The 15,641-nt window shown below is 43.3% G+C and overlaps 1 protein-coding gene across 1 annotated transcript in view; it reads left to right on the top strand.

The window, feature by feature from the left end:
- The window catches only part of LOC132874726 (zinc finger protein 271-like), a 63,215-nt gene extending 47,574 nt beyond the window's left edge, over positions 1-15,641 (top strand). The window contains exons 4-6 of the mRNA XM_060911098.1: positions 7,947-8,014; positions 8,184-8,362; positions 13,463-15,641. Of these exons, the coding sequence (XP_060767081.1) occupies positions 7,947-8,014; positions 8,184-8,362; positions 13,463-15,261 (2,046 nt within the window). The 3' untranslated portion in view covers positions 15,262-15,641. The remainder of the gene's footprint in view (positions 1-7,946; positions 8,015-8,183; positions 8,363-13,462) is intronic.

Below are 15,641 nucleotides of genomic sequence, written 5' to 3'. Positions count from 1 at the left end.
GCAACGCCGAGGGACTCATCGACCAGGTGGTACTGGAACAGTTCATTGCCCGTTTACCAGCAGGAACCGCAGAGTGGGTCCAGTGCCACCGCCCGGCGTCTGTCTCTCTCTCTCTCTCTCTCTCTCCTCCTCTTGTGTCTCCTCCTCGCCCCATTCCCCCACTGCGGAGGCGGGGGCCGGCACCACCCCAGCCGGCCCGCCGCACATGCGGTGCCCTTCCGTTTCTCCCTTCTATGGAGGTGGGCGCGGTGGTTCAGATCCCCGATCGGGCCGGAGCGTATCACATACCGGTGAGTATCCAAGGGGATACATATTAGGCGTTGGTGGATTCTGGCTGGAATCAGAGCTCAGTCCACCAAAGCCTGGTGCAAGACGAGGCATTGGGGGGAGCACAATTGGTGAAGGTGTTGTGTGTGCACGGGGATGTTCACAACTACCCTTTAGTGTAGTTGTAGTAGTGTGTGGTTGCCCAGTTGCAGACCGAGTTTTCGGACATGTTCTCGCCCCTGCCCGGCCGCACTAACCTCATAGAGCACCACATTGAGACGCCCCCGGGGGTGGTAGTGCGTAACCGCCCTTACAGGTAACCCGAGCACAAGAAAAAGGTGGTTCGGGAAGAACTCGAGGCTATGCTTGAAATGGGCATCCTCGAGGAGTCCCACAGTAACTGGAGCAGCCCAGTGGTCTTGGTACCCAAGGCCGACGGGTCGGTCCGGTTCTGTGTAGACTATAGAAAAGTCAATACGGTGTCTAAATTCGATGCGTACCCAATGCCTCGTATTGATGAGTTGCTCGATCGGCAAGGCACGGCTCGTTTTTACTCGACACTGGATTGAACAAAGGGTTATTGGCAGATCCCCTTGACTCCATTATCCCGGGAAAAAACGGCCTTTTCCACACCGTTCGGCTTACACCAATTCGTCACACTTCCTTTTGGGCTGTTTGGGGTGCCCGCTACATTTCAGCGGCTGATGGACAGTGTCCTCCGCCCCCACGCCACCTATGCGGCCGCCTACCTCGATGACATCATCGTCTATAGTAACGACTGGCCGAGGCACCTCGAACATCTGAAGGCTGTCCTTAGGTTGCTGAGGCGAGCGGGTCTCACAGCCAACCCGAAGAAGTGTGCGATTGGAAGTATGGTATCTGGGCTTCCAGTTGGGCAATGGGCAGGTGCGTCCCCAAATTAACAAGACCGCAGCAATTGCAGCCTGCCCGAGGCCCAAGACCAAAAAGGGGGAGAGACAGTTCCTGGGGCTGGCTGGCTATTATCGTAGGTTTATACCTAATTATTCGGACGTCACCAGCCTGCTGACTGATCTGACTAAAATGGGGACACCAGATCTGGTCCAATGGACGGAGCAATGCCAGTGGCCTTTTTCTGAGGTAAAGGCTGCACTGTGTGGGGGGCCACTTTTACACTCCCCTGACTTTTCTCTCCCCTTTATGTTGCAGACAGATGCGTTGGACAGAGGGCTGGGGGCCGTTTTGTCCCAGGAGGTAGAGGGGGAGGATCGCCCAGTCCTATACATCAGTCGCAAGCTGTCGGTGCGTGAGGGGCGCTACAGCACCATTGAGAAAGAGTGCCTGGCGATCAAGTGGGTGGTCCTCGCCCTCCGTTACTACCTGCTGGGACGCCCTTTCACCCTCTGTTCGGACCACGCGCCCCTCCAGTGGCCCCACCGCATGAAGGATCCCAACGCGCATATCACCTGTTGGTATCTGGCACTCCAACCCTTAATTTCAAGGTGATCCACAGGCCGGGGGCACAGGTGGTCGTGGCGGACTTCCTCTCCCGTCAAGGGGGGGGGGAGTCGGCTGCAGGCCGGACAGCCGCCCGGCCTGAGTCGGGCGGTGGGGGTATGTGGCAGCGGGGGCGTGGTCAAGCATCGGTCTGTGACAGGAGGGCGGAGTTAGGGAAGGTAGGTGGCAGAATCACTACACCTGTCGTTAATTAATGTGTTTGTGTGTCTTCCCAGTGACCGCGCCCTATTTAAGGAGAGAGAGCGAGAGAAGAGGGAGCTCTCTCCCGAACCAGATGGCTGATGTGTGTGCGTGTGTCTGAGTATGGGAGAGTGTTTACAAAAGCTGAAAAGCTGAATAAAAGAGAGTTTTGTGAATTCAGTTCTGGCCTGCCATCCTTCTGTGCTCCACCCACCTACACGAACTGTCACAGTAATTTCAGCATAAACACACTGGTTGTATCGATATGAATGGTGATGCCACAGCAAAAAGGCCACATCCCCAAAGCATGGTTAAGGAGTTTAACAGTTCATAAACGGTTAAAAAAATGACTAGAGCATACATTTTAGCCCTCAAAGAAATGAAACAGAAGTGGTTACCTGTGTTCAACTGGTTTATTTATTTTTTTAGAAAATTTAAAATATTGAAGAGGGAACATGCAGAATAATTTAATTTTAGCCAAAAATAAACCTATTTTGAACTCTGTTTAGACCATGCACTTGTGTTTTGAATGACGAATACATACTACCGGATGTGTTAGCAGCTTTTCTGACTCAAATAAGCTAAAACTCTACAAATTTAACCTTGCACTGTTTTAAAGCGAGGAGATGAGATTCGTACATGCTGATGTTAATGTTCTCTAATCTCAAGTTTGATGAATGCTAATTATCAATGCTAACTTCTCCATTGATGTAATCTGTTTGCTGTTTTAAATTGATAACCATAGTATTGTGTTTGGACTAGTGGATGACTGGAGTGGACACTTAATGTTATCAGTCTCAAATCAAATGGTGTTTGTGTTCTGAAAATGCTTCCTTCACTCACTACAGTCTAGGTAACTCATGGAAAACACTGTAATGAACGTTGCCTCATGTTTTTATAAAATTATACAATTGCCTGTCTGATTTACCTATCTGTTTTAATAATTATTTGACAATCTGCTGTCGTGCAATCTGGGTCAAATTTTGCAAATGACCTTCTAGCCCATCATAATGTGTGTGACGTTCTTCTTAATCGATAGCCAACTTTTAATTTGGTGTGCCTTGACGTTCTGATTTGACCTTTTGATGTGCTGCAGCTCCAACAAGCTTGGAAATCTCTGGTACATATGATAGTCAGTTATGGTTGGGCAAGTTACGGCAGTTTTAAATGAACATGCAGCCTAGCCCATCTCTAAAGTCCTTCCCGCTCCATGCAGTCAGGCACATTGGGCGGCGCTGACCTTCGTTTCCATAGCCCTCGGCCTCTCACCTATACAGCTAGGGTTACAGGGGGGCTAGTCCTCTGATAACCGCAAGAGGCAACAACCTAGTCTATAGCTATGTTTTAATGTCCATTTTAAGCTCTTCATTCTGGTCCTTGAAAATGGCATTGCAGGCCAATTCAGGGTGCTGATGCCCAAACAGTATGTAGATTTTCTTTTTTTTAAACATTTAGCAGCCTATGCCTCGAATGCCTTGTTTGTTTGTTTGTTTGTTTGTTTGTTTGGCCCCTCCTTTAATTTTTGACCTTTCCATGGCTTTTGTTTCACTGCTGCACACTGCTTTTGCATTAGTGTAGAATGTTCATGTGCATTAGCTAACTTGGTTGTGATTGACCGGTGAGAACATGTATGCTGTCATGTGAACCTGAAATGACAGGCCCACAGAGAGGGCCGGTAAAAGCACGGCAAAACAAAATCTCTGTTCATTATGCCCTGACGAATAAATGTGACCCAAGAATAGCTGGTTCTGTTCAGTCATCCTAGCTTACTTCTCAAGGGAATTTTTACAGCTAGGGGAAATATCCTGAGCAAAATCCATTCCAGTATGTTGCCTTCCCTCTTTTTCACGTTCCTGACTGTAGTTGGGAAGCGGGAGTGAATCCGGTTTGCTAGACTCGCTCACTTCCCTGCTCGCATGGCTTTCATAATGCTCCTGGATTCTAACGGGTATATGAGTCAGGACACACACACACGGCATTGGTCTGAACAAAGTAACGTTTTCATATGAAAATAGCGCTCATCACCATTACAGTCGTGGCTAACTCCACATACAGTGCTCAGCGTAAATGAGTACACCCCCTTTGAAAAATAACATTTTAAACAATATCTCAATGAACACAATTTCCAAAATGTTGACAAGACAAAGTTTAAAATAACATCTGTAACTTTATAACGTGAAAGTAAAGTTAATAATATAACTTAGATTACACATTTTTCAGTTTTACTCAAATTAGGGTGGTGCAAAAATGCGTACACCTCACAACAAAAACTACTACATCTAGTACTTTGTATGGCCTCCATGATTTTTAATGACAGCACCAAGTCTTCTAGGCATGGAATGAACAAGTTGGCGACATTTTGCAACATCAATCTTTTTCCATTCTTCAACAATGACCTCTTTTAGTGACTGGATGCTGGATGGAGAGTGATGCTCAACTTGTCTCTTCAGAATTCCCCATAGGTGTTTGATTGGGTTCAGATCAGGAGACATACTTGGCCACTGAATCACTTTCACCCTGTTCTTCAGAAATCCAACAGTGGCCTTAGATGTGTGTTTAGGATCATTGTCATGTTGGAAAAGTGCACGACGACCAAGGGCACGGAGTGATGGTAGCATCTTCTCTTTCAGTATAGAGCAATACATCTGTGAATTCATGATGCCATCAATGAAATGCAGCTCCTCGACACCAGCAGCACTCATGCAGCCCCACATAAGGACACTGCCACCACCATGTTTCACTGTAGGCACCAGGCATTTTTCTTTGTATTCCTCACCTTTGCGACGCCATACAGTTTTGAAGCAATCAGTTCCAAAAACATTTATCTTGGTCTCCTCACTCCAGAGTATAGAGTCCCAGTAGTCTTCATCTTGGTCAGCATGGGCCCTGGCAAACTCGAGGCGGGCTTTTTTGTGCCTGGGCTTTAGGAGAGGCTTCTTTCGTGGACGGCATCCATGCATGTCATTCCTCTGCAGTGTACGCCGTATTGTGTCACCAGAAATAGTCACCCCAGTTTGGCTTTCTACTTCTTTAGGTAACTGCAGTGAACTTGCATGCCAATTTTCTTCAACCCTTCTCATCAGAAGACGCTCCTGTCGAGGTGTTAACTTCCATGGACGACCTGGACTTCTCTGTGAGATGGTTGCAGTTCCATCTTTCTTAAATTTTTGTACCACTTTTGCTAAAGTATTCTGACTGATAAGTAAAGCTTTGCTGATCTTCTTGTAGCCTTCACCTTTGTGGTGTAAAGAAATTATTTTCTTTGGGGAATTCTGAAGAGACAAGTTGAGCATCACTCTCCATCCAGCATCCAGTCACTAAAAGAGGTCATTGTTGAAGAATGGAAAAAGATTGATGTTGCAAAATATCGCCAACTTGTTCATTCCATACCTAGAAGACTTGGTGCTGTCATTAAAAATCATGGAGGCCATACAAAGTACTAGATGTAGTAGTTTTTGTTGTGGGGTGTACTCATTTTTGCACCACCCTAATTTGAGTAAAACTGAAAAAAAATGTGTAATCTAAGTTATATTATTAACCTTACTTTCACGTTATAAGTTAAACAGATGTTATATTAAACTTTGTCTTGTCAACATTTTGGAAATTGTGTTCATTTGAGATTGTTTAAAATGTTACTTTTCAAAGGGGGTGTACTCATTTATACTGAGTACTGTAACTTCTGCATAGTGACAAAACCAGCCATATGCTGGGGGGGAATCCGGCTAAACCCCTGCTGCAACAGGCCCTCTTAAGACTGCAGGGCATATTGTACCATGCAACTATCTGAGGAAATTATGATTAAAACATTGATAGACTAAAATTAAAATTGAGTTCCATTGATGAAATCTTGACCAAAAAAAAAAGACTAAAATGTAACTGTTTTCAGGACACAAGACTAAAAGTAGACTTAAATCATTTAAATTAAAGATGAACACTGCTACACTGAACTAAAACAACATTGGCGCCCAAATAAATATTACTTGTACAGATCAAAAATATTTTATATAAAACCCATTTAGAGACAGAACTGACTTTTAAAGTTGTGTATTTTTGTAGCTGTCTGTTTAGAGACCAAAACAGAAGGGACAGATAGATATTTATCAGAGAGGTCTGATTCACAGCACAGCTTTGCCATGTCAGAAGTAAAGCCTTTTATGAGAAACCTTTGCCTAAATTCTGATAAAGCCTTGCCTGCATTTTCCTATAGTTACTAAATTCATCTTGGAGCTTGTCAGCTGTTTTGTGAATCTTACGATACAGTCAAAAACCTTTAATTCAGCCTTCATGAGGCTTAATAATATTGGCATGAGACATTGTTCTTGTTTCTGTAAACCTCATTTAAAGCCATATACAGTGGGGCAAAAAAGTATTTAGTCAGTCACCAATTGTGCAAGTTCTCCCACTTAAAAAAATGAGAGAGGCCTGTAATTTTCATCATAGGTATACCGCAACTATGAGAGACAAAATGAGGGGGAAAAAATCCAGAAAATCACATTGTTTGATTTTTAAAGAATTTATTTGCAAATTATGGTGGAAAATAAGTATTTGGTCAAGAACAAAAGTTCATCTCAATACTTTGTTATATACCCTTTGTTGGTAATGACAGAGGTCAAACGTTTTCTGTAAGTCTTCACAAGGTTTTCACACACTGTTGCTGGTATTTTGGCCCATTCCTCCATGCAGATCTCCTGTAGAGCAGTGATGTTTTGGGGCTGTCGCTGGGCAACACAGACTTTCAACTCCCTCCAAAGATTTTCTATGGGGTTGAGATCTGGAGACTGGCTAGGCCACTCCAGGACCTTGAAATGCTTCTTACGAAGCCACTCCTTCATTGCCCGGGCGGTGTGTTTGGGATCATTGTCATGCTGAAAGACCCAGCCATGTTTCATCTTCAATGCCCTTGCTGATGGAAGGAGGTTCTCACTTAAAATCTCACGATACATGGCCCCATTCATTCTTTCCTTTACATGGATCAGTCATCCTGGTCCCTTTGCAGAAAAACAGCCCCAAAGCATGATGTTTCCACCCCCATGCTTCACAGTAGGTATGGTGTTCTTTGGATGCAACTCGGCATTCTTTCTCCTCCAAACATGACAAGTTGAGTTTTTACCAAAAAGTTCTATTTTGGTTTCATCTGATCATATGACATTCTCCCAATCCTCTTCTGGATCATCCAAATGCTCTCTAGCAAACTTCAGACGGGCCTGGATATGTACTGGCTTAAGCAGGGGGACACGTCTGGCACTGCAGGATTTGAGTCCCTGGCGGCGTAGTGTGTTACTGATGGTAGCCTTTGTTACTTTGGTCCCAGCTCTCTGCAGGTCATTCACTAGGTCCCCCCATAGGGTTCTGGGATTTTTGCTCACTGTTCTTGTGATCATTTTGACCCCACGGGGTGAGATCTTGCGTGGAGCCCCAGATCGAAGGAGATTATCAGTGGTCTTGTATGTCTTCCATTTTCTAATAATTGCTCCCACAGTTGATTTCTTCACACCAAACTGCTTACCTATTGCAGATTCAGTCTTCCCAGCCTGGTGCAGGTCTACAATTTTGTTTCTGGTGTCCTTTGACAGCTCTTTGGTCTTGGCCATAGTGGAGTTTGGAGTGTGACTGTTTGAGATTGTGGACAGGTGTCTTTTATACTGATGAGTTCAAACAGGTGCCATTAATACAGGTAACGAGTGGAGGACAAAGGAGCCTCTTAAAGAAGTTACAGGTCTGTGAGAGCCAGAAATCTTGCTTGTTTTTAGGTGACCAAATACTTATTTTACTGAGGAATTTACCAATTAATTCATTAAAAATCCTACAATGTGATTTCCTGGATCCCCCCCCCCCATTCTGTCTCTCATAGTTGAAGTGTACCTATGATGAAAATTACAGGCCTCTCTCATCTTTTAACGTGGGAGAACTTGCACAATTGGTGGCTGACTAAATACTTTTTTGTCCCACTGTATTGATTTTGTGTAAAAAAAAAAAAAAGTAAATGTGGTATTTTTCTACAGGTATACAGGAGCATGCAGTGTGAAGAATACATCGATGCCAAAAGAGAGACGCATGTGAATTGGATGAGGTGAGCAGTACACCAGCTGTTGGGTCGTTTTAGTGATTTGATTTTACAGCTCCTCATTTGTTGGAAGAACTTTATCTTCATGTCATTGATATCTCCACCATGCTTTCTCCAAGTCTGTAACTCTGATTTGATTTTTACCTTTTTCTGAAACGTTGCCTCACTCTTTTAGGTATGTGAATTGTGCCCGTAATGAAGAAGAACAGAATCTTGTGGCATTTGAGTATCAAGGGGGAATTCTGTATCGTTGCTGTCAATCGATTAACCCTGGACAGGAGCTCTTGGTGTGGTATGAAGAGGAGTACACCAAAGAACTTAGTCCTGCACCTACAGGAACAACCACACAGCAAGGTGTTACTTTTGTCTAACAGGTTATAGAGGTTATTTTCTGCATCATTTCATGACATTTCTGAGCCTACCAGTGTTTCTGGGATGAAAGCTGTTGTACAATGCAGTCTGCGATAACTAGAGCATTCCCCAGAAAACTCATTTTGGCCTGTTCCACCAACCAGGTAGGTCTTCTCGATCATATGACCGTGACCAACCAGAGAGGGTGAAGTCTATCAGCTTCCTTTGAGACACGTGAAGTCCACCCACTGCATATCTTGCTATTGCAAAACTGACTACAGTGGTGCTTGAAAGTTTGTGAACCCTTTAGAATTTTCTATATTTCTGCATAAATATGACCTAAAACATCATCAGATTTTCACACAAGTCCTAAAAGTAGATAAAGAGAACCCAGTTAAACAAATGAGACAAAAATATTATCCTTGGTCACTTATTTATTGAGGAAAATGATCCAATATTACATATCTGTAAGTGGCAAAAATATGTGAACCTTTGCTTTCAGTATCTGGTGTGACCCCCTTGTGCAGCAATAACTGCAACTAAACATTGTTGTATTGTTGTAGTTTTATTCATCATGCCCAGTTTAACCAGAAGTAGCGTAAAATCCATGCCCTGTGGATCCCGAGTGGCACAGCAGAAAAGTGTTGTCCCCGTCATCCTCCCCATCATCCAGATATTGCCACTTTCAAATCCTGATGACGCCACAATCATCTGTGGTTGGGAGCTCAAGAGAGCAAAATTGTCTGGGCTTTCCGGGAGAGAGAGATGGCATGCTCTCTCTTCTCTGCCCTGTCAGTTACACTGGCCAGTCATGGGTGTGTGAGAGCACATTTAATAGGAAGTAAGTGGATTGGGCTTTCGTCCGAGTGTGCTTTGCAGCCCCCTGACATTGTATGAGTAAAACGTGGTCAACTGGTATTTCTTGTCTTGGAGGAAGCACATGATAGCCCTCCCTGGTTGGTAGCTGTTATGTGATACTGGAGAGGAGTCTGATGGGTGGGAATTGGCCATGGCTAAATTAGGGAGAAAATTGGGGAGAAATCGGGGGGAATGCCCTGTCACAGCAAACACATAATATAGGATAATGTCAGCCCTCCCCATATTACAGAAACACTGGGGGGGGCATCATTATAATACCTTCAGTGCAATATAACCAGCTGGCTGGAAAGAAGTTAGTTGAAAACACACATGCAGTGTCTCTGAACCAAGCGAAGTTGTTAATTGGATAATGCAGATGTCAGTCAAACCCATCACCCATTATAAAAATCAATTGCAACACATTTGCTTAATTTCAGGAGCATATGTGATGGTTATATTATCAAGCAATTTAACAAGCAATAACAATTTTAGTATTTTCATGGAATTCAATAATTCCACAAGAGTCATACCATGGAGAACTTATCTTTTTAAGTAAGTTAAATTTTAGCTCCTTAAAGTGCATATCACGGGTAAATTCAGGAGCAAGATCAATGTAATTCTCCTATTTTATATTAAAGGATATGGGACATGAAACATAAAAGCACGCTATATCAGTTTCTTTCCATTAAAAATATGAATTAATTGCATCAACAAATACAAAATCATCTATTAAATTCAGCAAAATCGTTATATTCGTGATGATTATATGGCATTTCTGCTCGACTTCCGATATGCATTTTTTGCAACCGGAAGAGCCGCTGTCACGTGATCATACGTCACAAAAACTTTCGGGCACAGCACAAGCGGGTAGATGAATGGAGAAGTGGATGACAAGAAAATTGTTTTTATAGTCTTTAAAGTACATTGGACATCATACATTGGACATCATGGTGTATTGTGCTGCTTATGGTTGCAATAATTCCAATGGGAAATGCCCTGGAGTAAGTTTTTTTGCATTCCCCAAGGACCCGAAGCTGAGGAAAGTGTGGGCTCACCTGCGCATGCGCAGTAGGCTTCGCGCATGCGCAGTAGGCTTGGTAGGACAACTTTACAGAACACCTGTTGAAAAAAACTTTGCACCTACTGTTTCCCACAAACTGTATTCGGACCATTTCACTGAGGATTCTTTCAACATTAATACTCAGGTACTGAGCGATATTAATTCATGAAACAGGAAGCATAAGGATGAGGAAAAAAAAAACAGTTCAAATCGGGAAGCCGCGCACACCTGCGCCAGGCTGGACAAATGCGCGCAGCTTCCCAACCCAAACCGCCTCTCTCTCATCCTTACACTTCATGCCTCATGCTCCATGAACCAACATCATTTTTTTTTTTAAATCGGATCTGCGCGATTCAGCCGTGAAAAAGGCGGCATCCGCCGAAAGGCGCGCTGTTTGCATCCCTGCACGGAGGCCAGGGGACAGGGCAGGAATATTTTTGTTGATATGAGTGATCCGGTGCGATTTTGCGACCCCCCTGTTGAAGACCTCTGCGCTAAGCGACTGAAAGCCGAGGTAAGGATTAGTATTATAATTTTGGGTGTATCAATTATTGATTATCATAATTCTGACTCGTTTCGCCATTTTGAATGTTTTCATCTCGGACTCTGGAAGCATTGTATCTCAATCAATCTCGAAAAATATCAGCAAAAAAAAAACTAGCTTGCAACGGACTTTAGCTAGATCTATGATGAACTTTCAATGTATGATACAAAAATAATACTTCTTTCAACAGATCATTAGTCTTTGAGCAGAATTGTTTTTAACTTACCAGGAAGTGTTATCGAGCCGACCGCTTTCAGTTTCATGGGGACTGAATGAACTCTCGCTCTCAGAATCATCTGACCCGTCAGAGTAAAGACAAGATCCATGTTCATATGAATTTCCAGCTATCGGTTCGAATTGATAGGGTCTAACTTCACATCTCTGTGAAACATCGGGAATATCACTGTCGATGGTGTCCATTTCGGTAACCTGTTTACATTAGATTCCCAAGCGCTGGCACCTTGGAAAGTTTTTGTGAGGTCACGGGTCACGTGACCACCTAGCTCATTAACGAATCCTTGTTTTACGCTGATGTATAAAAAAACTTGAATAATGTGATGATTTTCACATTTTTGACGCCCTGCAGTGATTTAGATGGCATTTCTTATGTCCTTTATACATAATTATGCCCAGGTAAAAATCCATGTCCCATATCCTTTAAGGAACAAATAGTGTCTGATGAATTAACGAACAATTAAACACATGGAGGTTTGGTTGCTTTATTACTACAAATCACATCGTGGCATTCTTCAAATACTGCAGTAAGGAAATTCCTACTGCTGCAGACCTACTTGAATGCCATCTGAACCGATGCAGTGTGTCTATGGAATCAATTTTGTGCCAAAATATTCATACAATACTTTTGAAATATCAAACAAAAACGACAAATCAAAATACAAAAAAAAAGTCAATTTTTTTAGACTGGCAGACAAATTATTCATGTAATCGTGCAAAACATGTCTATTGCGCTTCAGAAACCTTTTATTTTTGTTCCGCGTCTTTCTCAGTTTTGTTTGACATAATTTATTTTGGTTGCGATTCCAGCTTTCTCGTTTGCGCTCCCTGACTTTTTGCTTGCAGTTTTGGCACAAACTTCACGTGTGGGTGGGCTGTCCAGGAATGCATTCCCATTGGGTAACTTGTGTTTGACTGACAGCTACGCTCAGCGATTCCCTGGAGGCTGTTGTGGCCATTTCCTGCTCGGATTTTGGCGGACTGTTTGACGAGTGATCGATTCATTGACGGTAAACAAGGATCGAGTGGACTTCAGTGGCGACTATGATATTGAATTAATTCAACAAAGTGTAAGTGCGGGACAGATGTGTTGTATGTGTTGCAGTAGTACACATTATGCGGGTGTGTTTAACGTTAGCAAGACAGCTGTTATATTGGGTAGTGGAGCTAAGGCTAACATTTGACTTGCCACGAAACACCTGCATAATGTGCACTATTGCAGCACATACAACACATTTGTCCCGCACTTACATTTTGTTGAATTAATTCAATATCATAGTCGCCACTGAAGTCCACTCGATCCTTGTTTACCGTCAATGGATCGGTCACTCGTCAAACAGTCCGCCAGAATCCGAGTAGGGAATGGCTGAGCGTAGCTGTCAGTCAAACACAAGTTAGCCAGTGGGAATGCATTCCTGGACAGCCCACCCACACGTGAAGTTTGTGCCAAAACTGCAAGCAAAAAGTCAGGGAGCGCAAACGAGAAAGCTGGAATCGCAACCAAAATAAATTACGTCAAACAAAACTGAGAAAGCCGCGGAACAAAAATAAAAGGTTTCTGAAGAGTAATAGACTGATATTTTGCACGATTACACGAATAATTTGTTTCCCTGTCTAAAAAAATTGACTTTTTTTTCTTTTTTTGTATTTTGATTTGTCATTTTTGTTTGATATTTCAAAAGTATTGTATGAACATTTTGGCACAAAATTGATTCCAAATGTGTCCCATTTTTTTTTATACGCCTATATTTAAATTAAATGACTATTGTTATATGTCTTAATTTATGGATGTTGGCTTGCTTTCATCAATTACATTAATATGAATCATGGGGCTTCACAAAATCCCACAAAACTTAATTTCATGAAATTAGTGTGTAATTGAAATTAATAAGTGTTTTTAAACTTGACAACCTAATCCATATAAAAAATCCAAATAGAAAATACATATTTGCTTGTGTAAATGCTACTAGAAACTATTTGCAAATAAATCTATCCATATCCAGTTTGATAAATAAGGCCCATTTTTGGATCTTTCAGAACCTTGAATGTGAGGGCTGAGTTTCCTTCTCAATCCTGGATGAGACGTAAATAAGGCTAGGCTTGCCATTACCCAGACTTGACATGATGTCCAACAGGAACCAACAACTCTCCTTTGGTCGCTCAGACCCACGGGGCTATGGCCAATGCTGCGCATAGCTGCTGTTCCAGGATCTTATTGAATCTCCCAGTATTCCAAGCTAGAGGCTGCTATATCTTAGTCCGCAGCCTTTTGTTTTTGTCTCAGTCTTAATTCATGTAGAATCTTGAGTTTCAGTAAAAGCACTCCTTACGTTGGGTTAGTGTTATATTTTATAATCTTGTTGCATTTCATGTTCAATTTGTTATTTTTGTCCTTTCATTTCTCCAGAAGTAAAGAATGCTCTGCTGCAAGTCTTTTCATGCTCCACATGCCCTCGTTCTGATGCATCTCCAATTTACCTTGACAAGCACATCCAGAGATGCCACTATGAAGAGTACGTGAGACTGCGAGAATCAGGAGAGATTAAATATAAGCTTCAGATCCCCTCCAAATGCTCCAGTCGTCAACCAACATCAACTGATATTATCCATTTTGATACTTCCCATAATGATATACAGAAGGAAATTCACCACTGCTCAGATTGTGGAAAGAGTTTTAGTTATCAGAATGCACTCAAGACACACCAGCGCATTCACACAGGGGAAAAGCGGTATCACTGCTCACAGTGTGGGAAAAGTTTTACTCGCCAGAGTGATCTCCAACGACACCAGCGCATTCACACAGGAGAGAAGCCGCATCACTGCTCACAGTGTGGGAAGAGTTTTACTGAACGGAGTCATCTCCAAACACACCAGCGCATTCACACAGGAGAGAAGCCATATCACTGCTCACAGTGTGGGAAGAGTTTCTCTCAGCAGAGTGCTCTCCGACTACACCAGCGCATTCACACAGGAGAGAAGCCGTATCACTGCTCACCGTGTGGGAAGAGTTTTACTCGTCAGAGTCATCTCCGACGTCACCAGCGGAGTCACACAGGAGAGAAGCCGTATCATTGCTCACAGTGTGGCAAGAGTTTCTCTCAGCAGAGTTATCTCCGACTACACCAGCGTATTCACACAGGAGAGAAGCCGCATCACTGTTCACAGTGTGGGAAGATTTTTACTCATCAGAGTGCTCTCCGACGACACAAGCGGAGTCACACAGGAGAGAAGCCGTTTCACTGCTCACAGTGTGGGAAGAGTTTTACTCAGCAGAGTTATCTCCGAGTACACCAGCGCATTCACACAGGAGAGAAGCCGTATCACTGCTCACAGTGTGGGAAGAGTTTTATTCATCAGAGTTATCTCCGACTACACCAGCGCATTCACACAGGTGAGAAGCCATATCACTGCTCACAGTGTGGGAAGAGTTTTAATCAGCAGAGTGATCTCCAAACACACCAGCGCATTCACACAGGAGAGAAGCCGTATCACTGCTCACAGTGTGGGAAGAGTTTTACTCGTCAGAGTACTCTCCAAACACACCAGCGCATTCACACAGGAGAGAAGCCGTATCACTGCTCACAGTGTGGGAAGAGTTTTACTCATCAGAGTGCTCTCCGACGACACCAGCACATTCACACAGGAGAGAAGCCGTATCACTGCTCACAGTGTGGGAAGAGTTTTACTCATCAGAGTGCTCTCCAACGACACCAGCGCATTCACACAGGAGAGAAGCCGTATCACTGCTCACAGTGTGGGAAGAGTTTTAATCAGCAGAGTGATCTCCAAACACACCAGCGCATTCACACAGGAGACAAGCCGTTTCACTGCTCACAGTGTGGGAAGAGTTTTACTCGTCAGAGTTATCTCCGACTACACCAGCGCATTCACACAGGAGAGAAGCCGTATCACTGCTCACAGTGTGGGAAGAGTTTTACTCAGCAGAGTGCTCTCCAAACACACCAGCGCATTCACACAGGAGAGAAGCCGTATCACTGCTCACAGTGTGGGAAGAGTTTTACTCATCAGAGTGTTCTCCAAACACACCAGCACATTCACACAGGAGAGAAGCCGTATCACTGCTCACAGTGTGGGAAGAGTTTTACTAGTCAGAGTCATCTCCGACAACACCAGCGCATTCACACAGCAGAGAAGCCGCATCACTGCTCAGTGTGGAAAGATGTTTGCTTGTTTAGTTACATTTAAGACCTTCAAGTGCACTAACTCAGAGACACTGCATGATTTAAAGTTGTCAAATTAAATATGGTTGTTACGGTTTTGACTGAAAATGACCTGTACTTTGAACTTTATTGTTCATGATACACTGGTCAACAATTTTTCAGAAGTTGTCTGCTTCAGAGATGAAAATCTTCAACTTGTGTACTTGTGGGGATTTTTTTCACCCCTTATGTATATGATTCTTTAAACAAATAACACCAGAAGCAAACAAACCTCTTTGAAAAACAATCAGTTATTCTTTTAGCAATGGCTATGTACCTAAATCCTTGTACCTAGCAGTTGTCAGACTCTTGATTAAAGAACCTACCTCAACCCTTGTCAGCTGTTCCATTATAGGCCAATATCAA

The sequence above is a fragment of the Neoarius graeffei genome, chromosome 27 (genome assembly GCF_027579695.1).
Source record: "Neoarius graeffei isolate fNeoGra1 chromosome 27, fNeoGra1.pri, whole genome shotgun sequence".
NCBI lineage: Eukaryota > Metazoa > Chordata > Actinopteri > Siluriformes > Ariidae > Neoarius > Neoarius graeffei.
The sequence above is the reverse complement of the archived record's forward strand: the minus strand, read 5'-3'. Positions and strand labels throughout refer to the sequence as shown.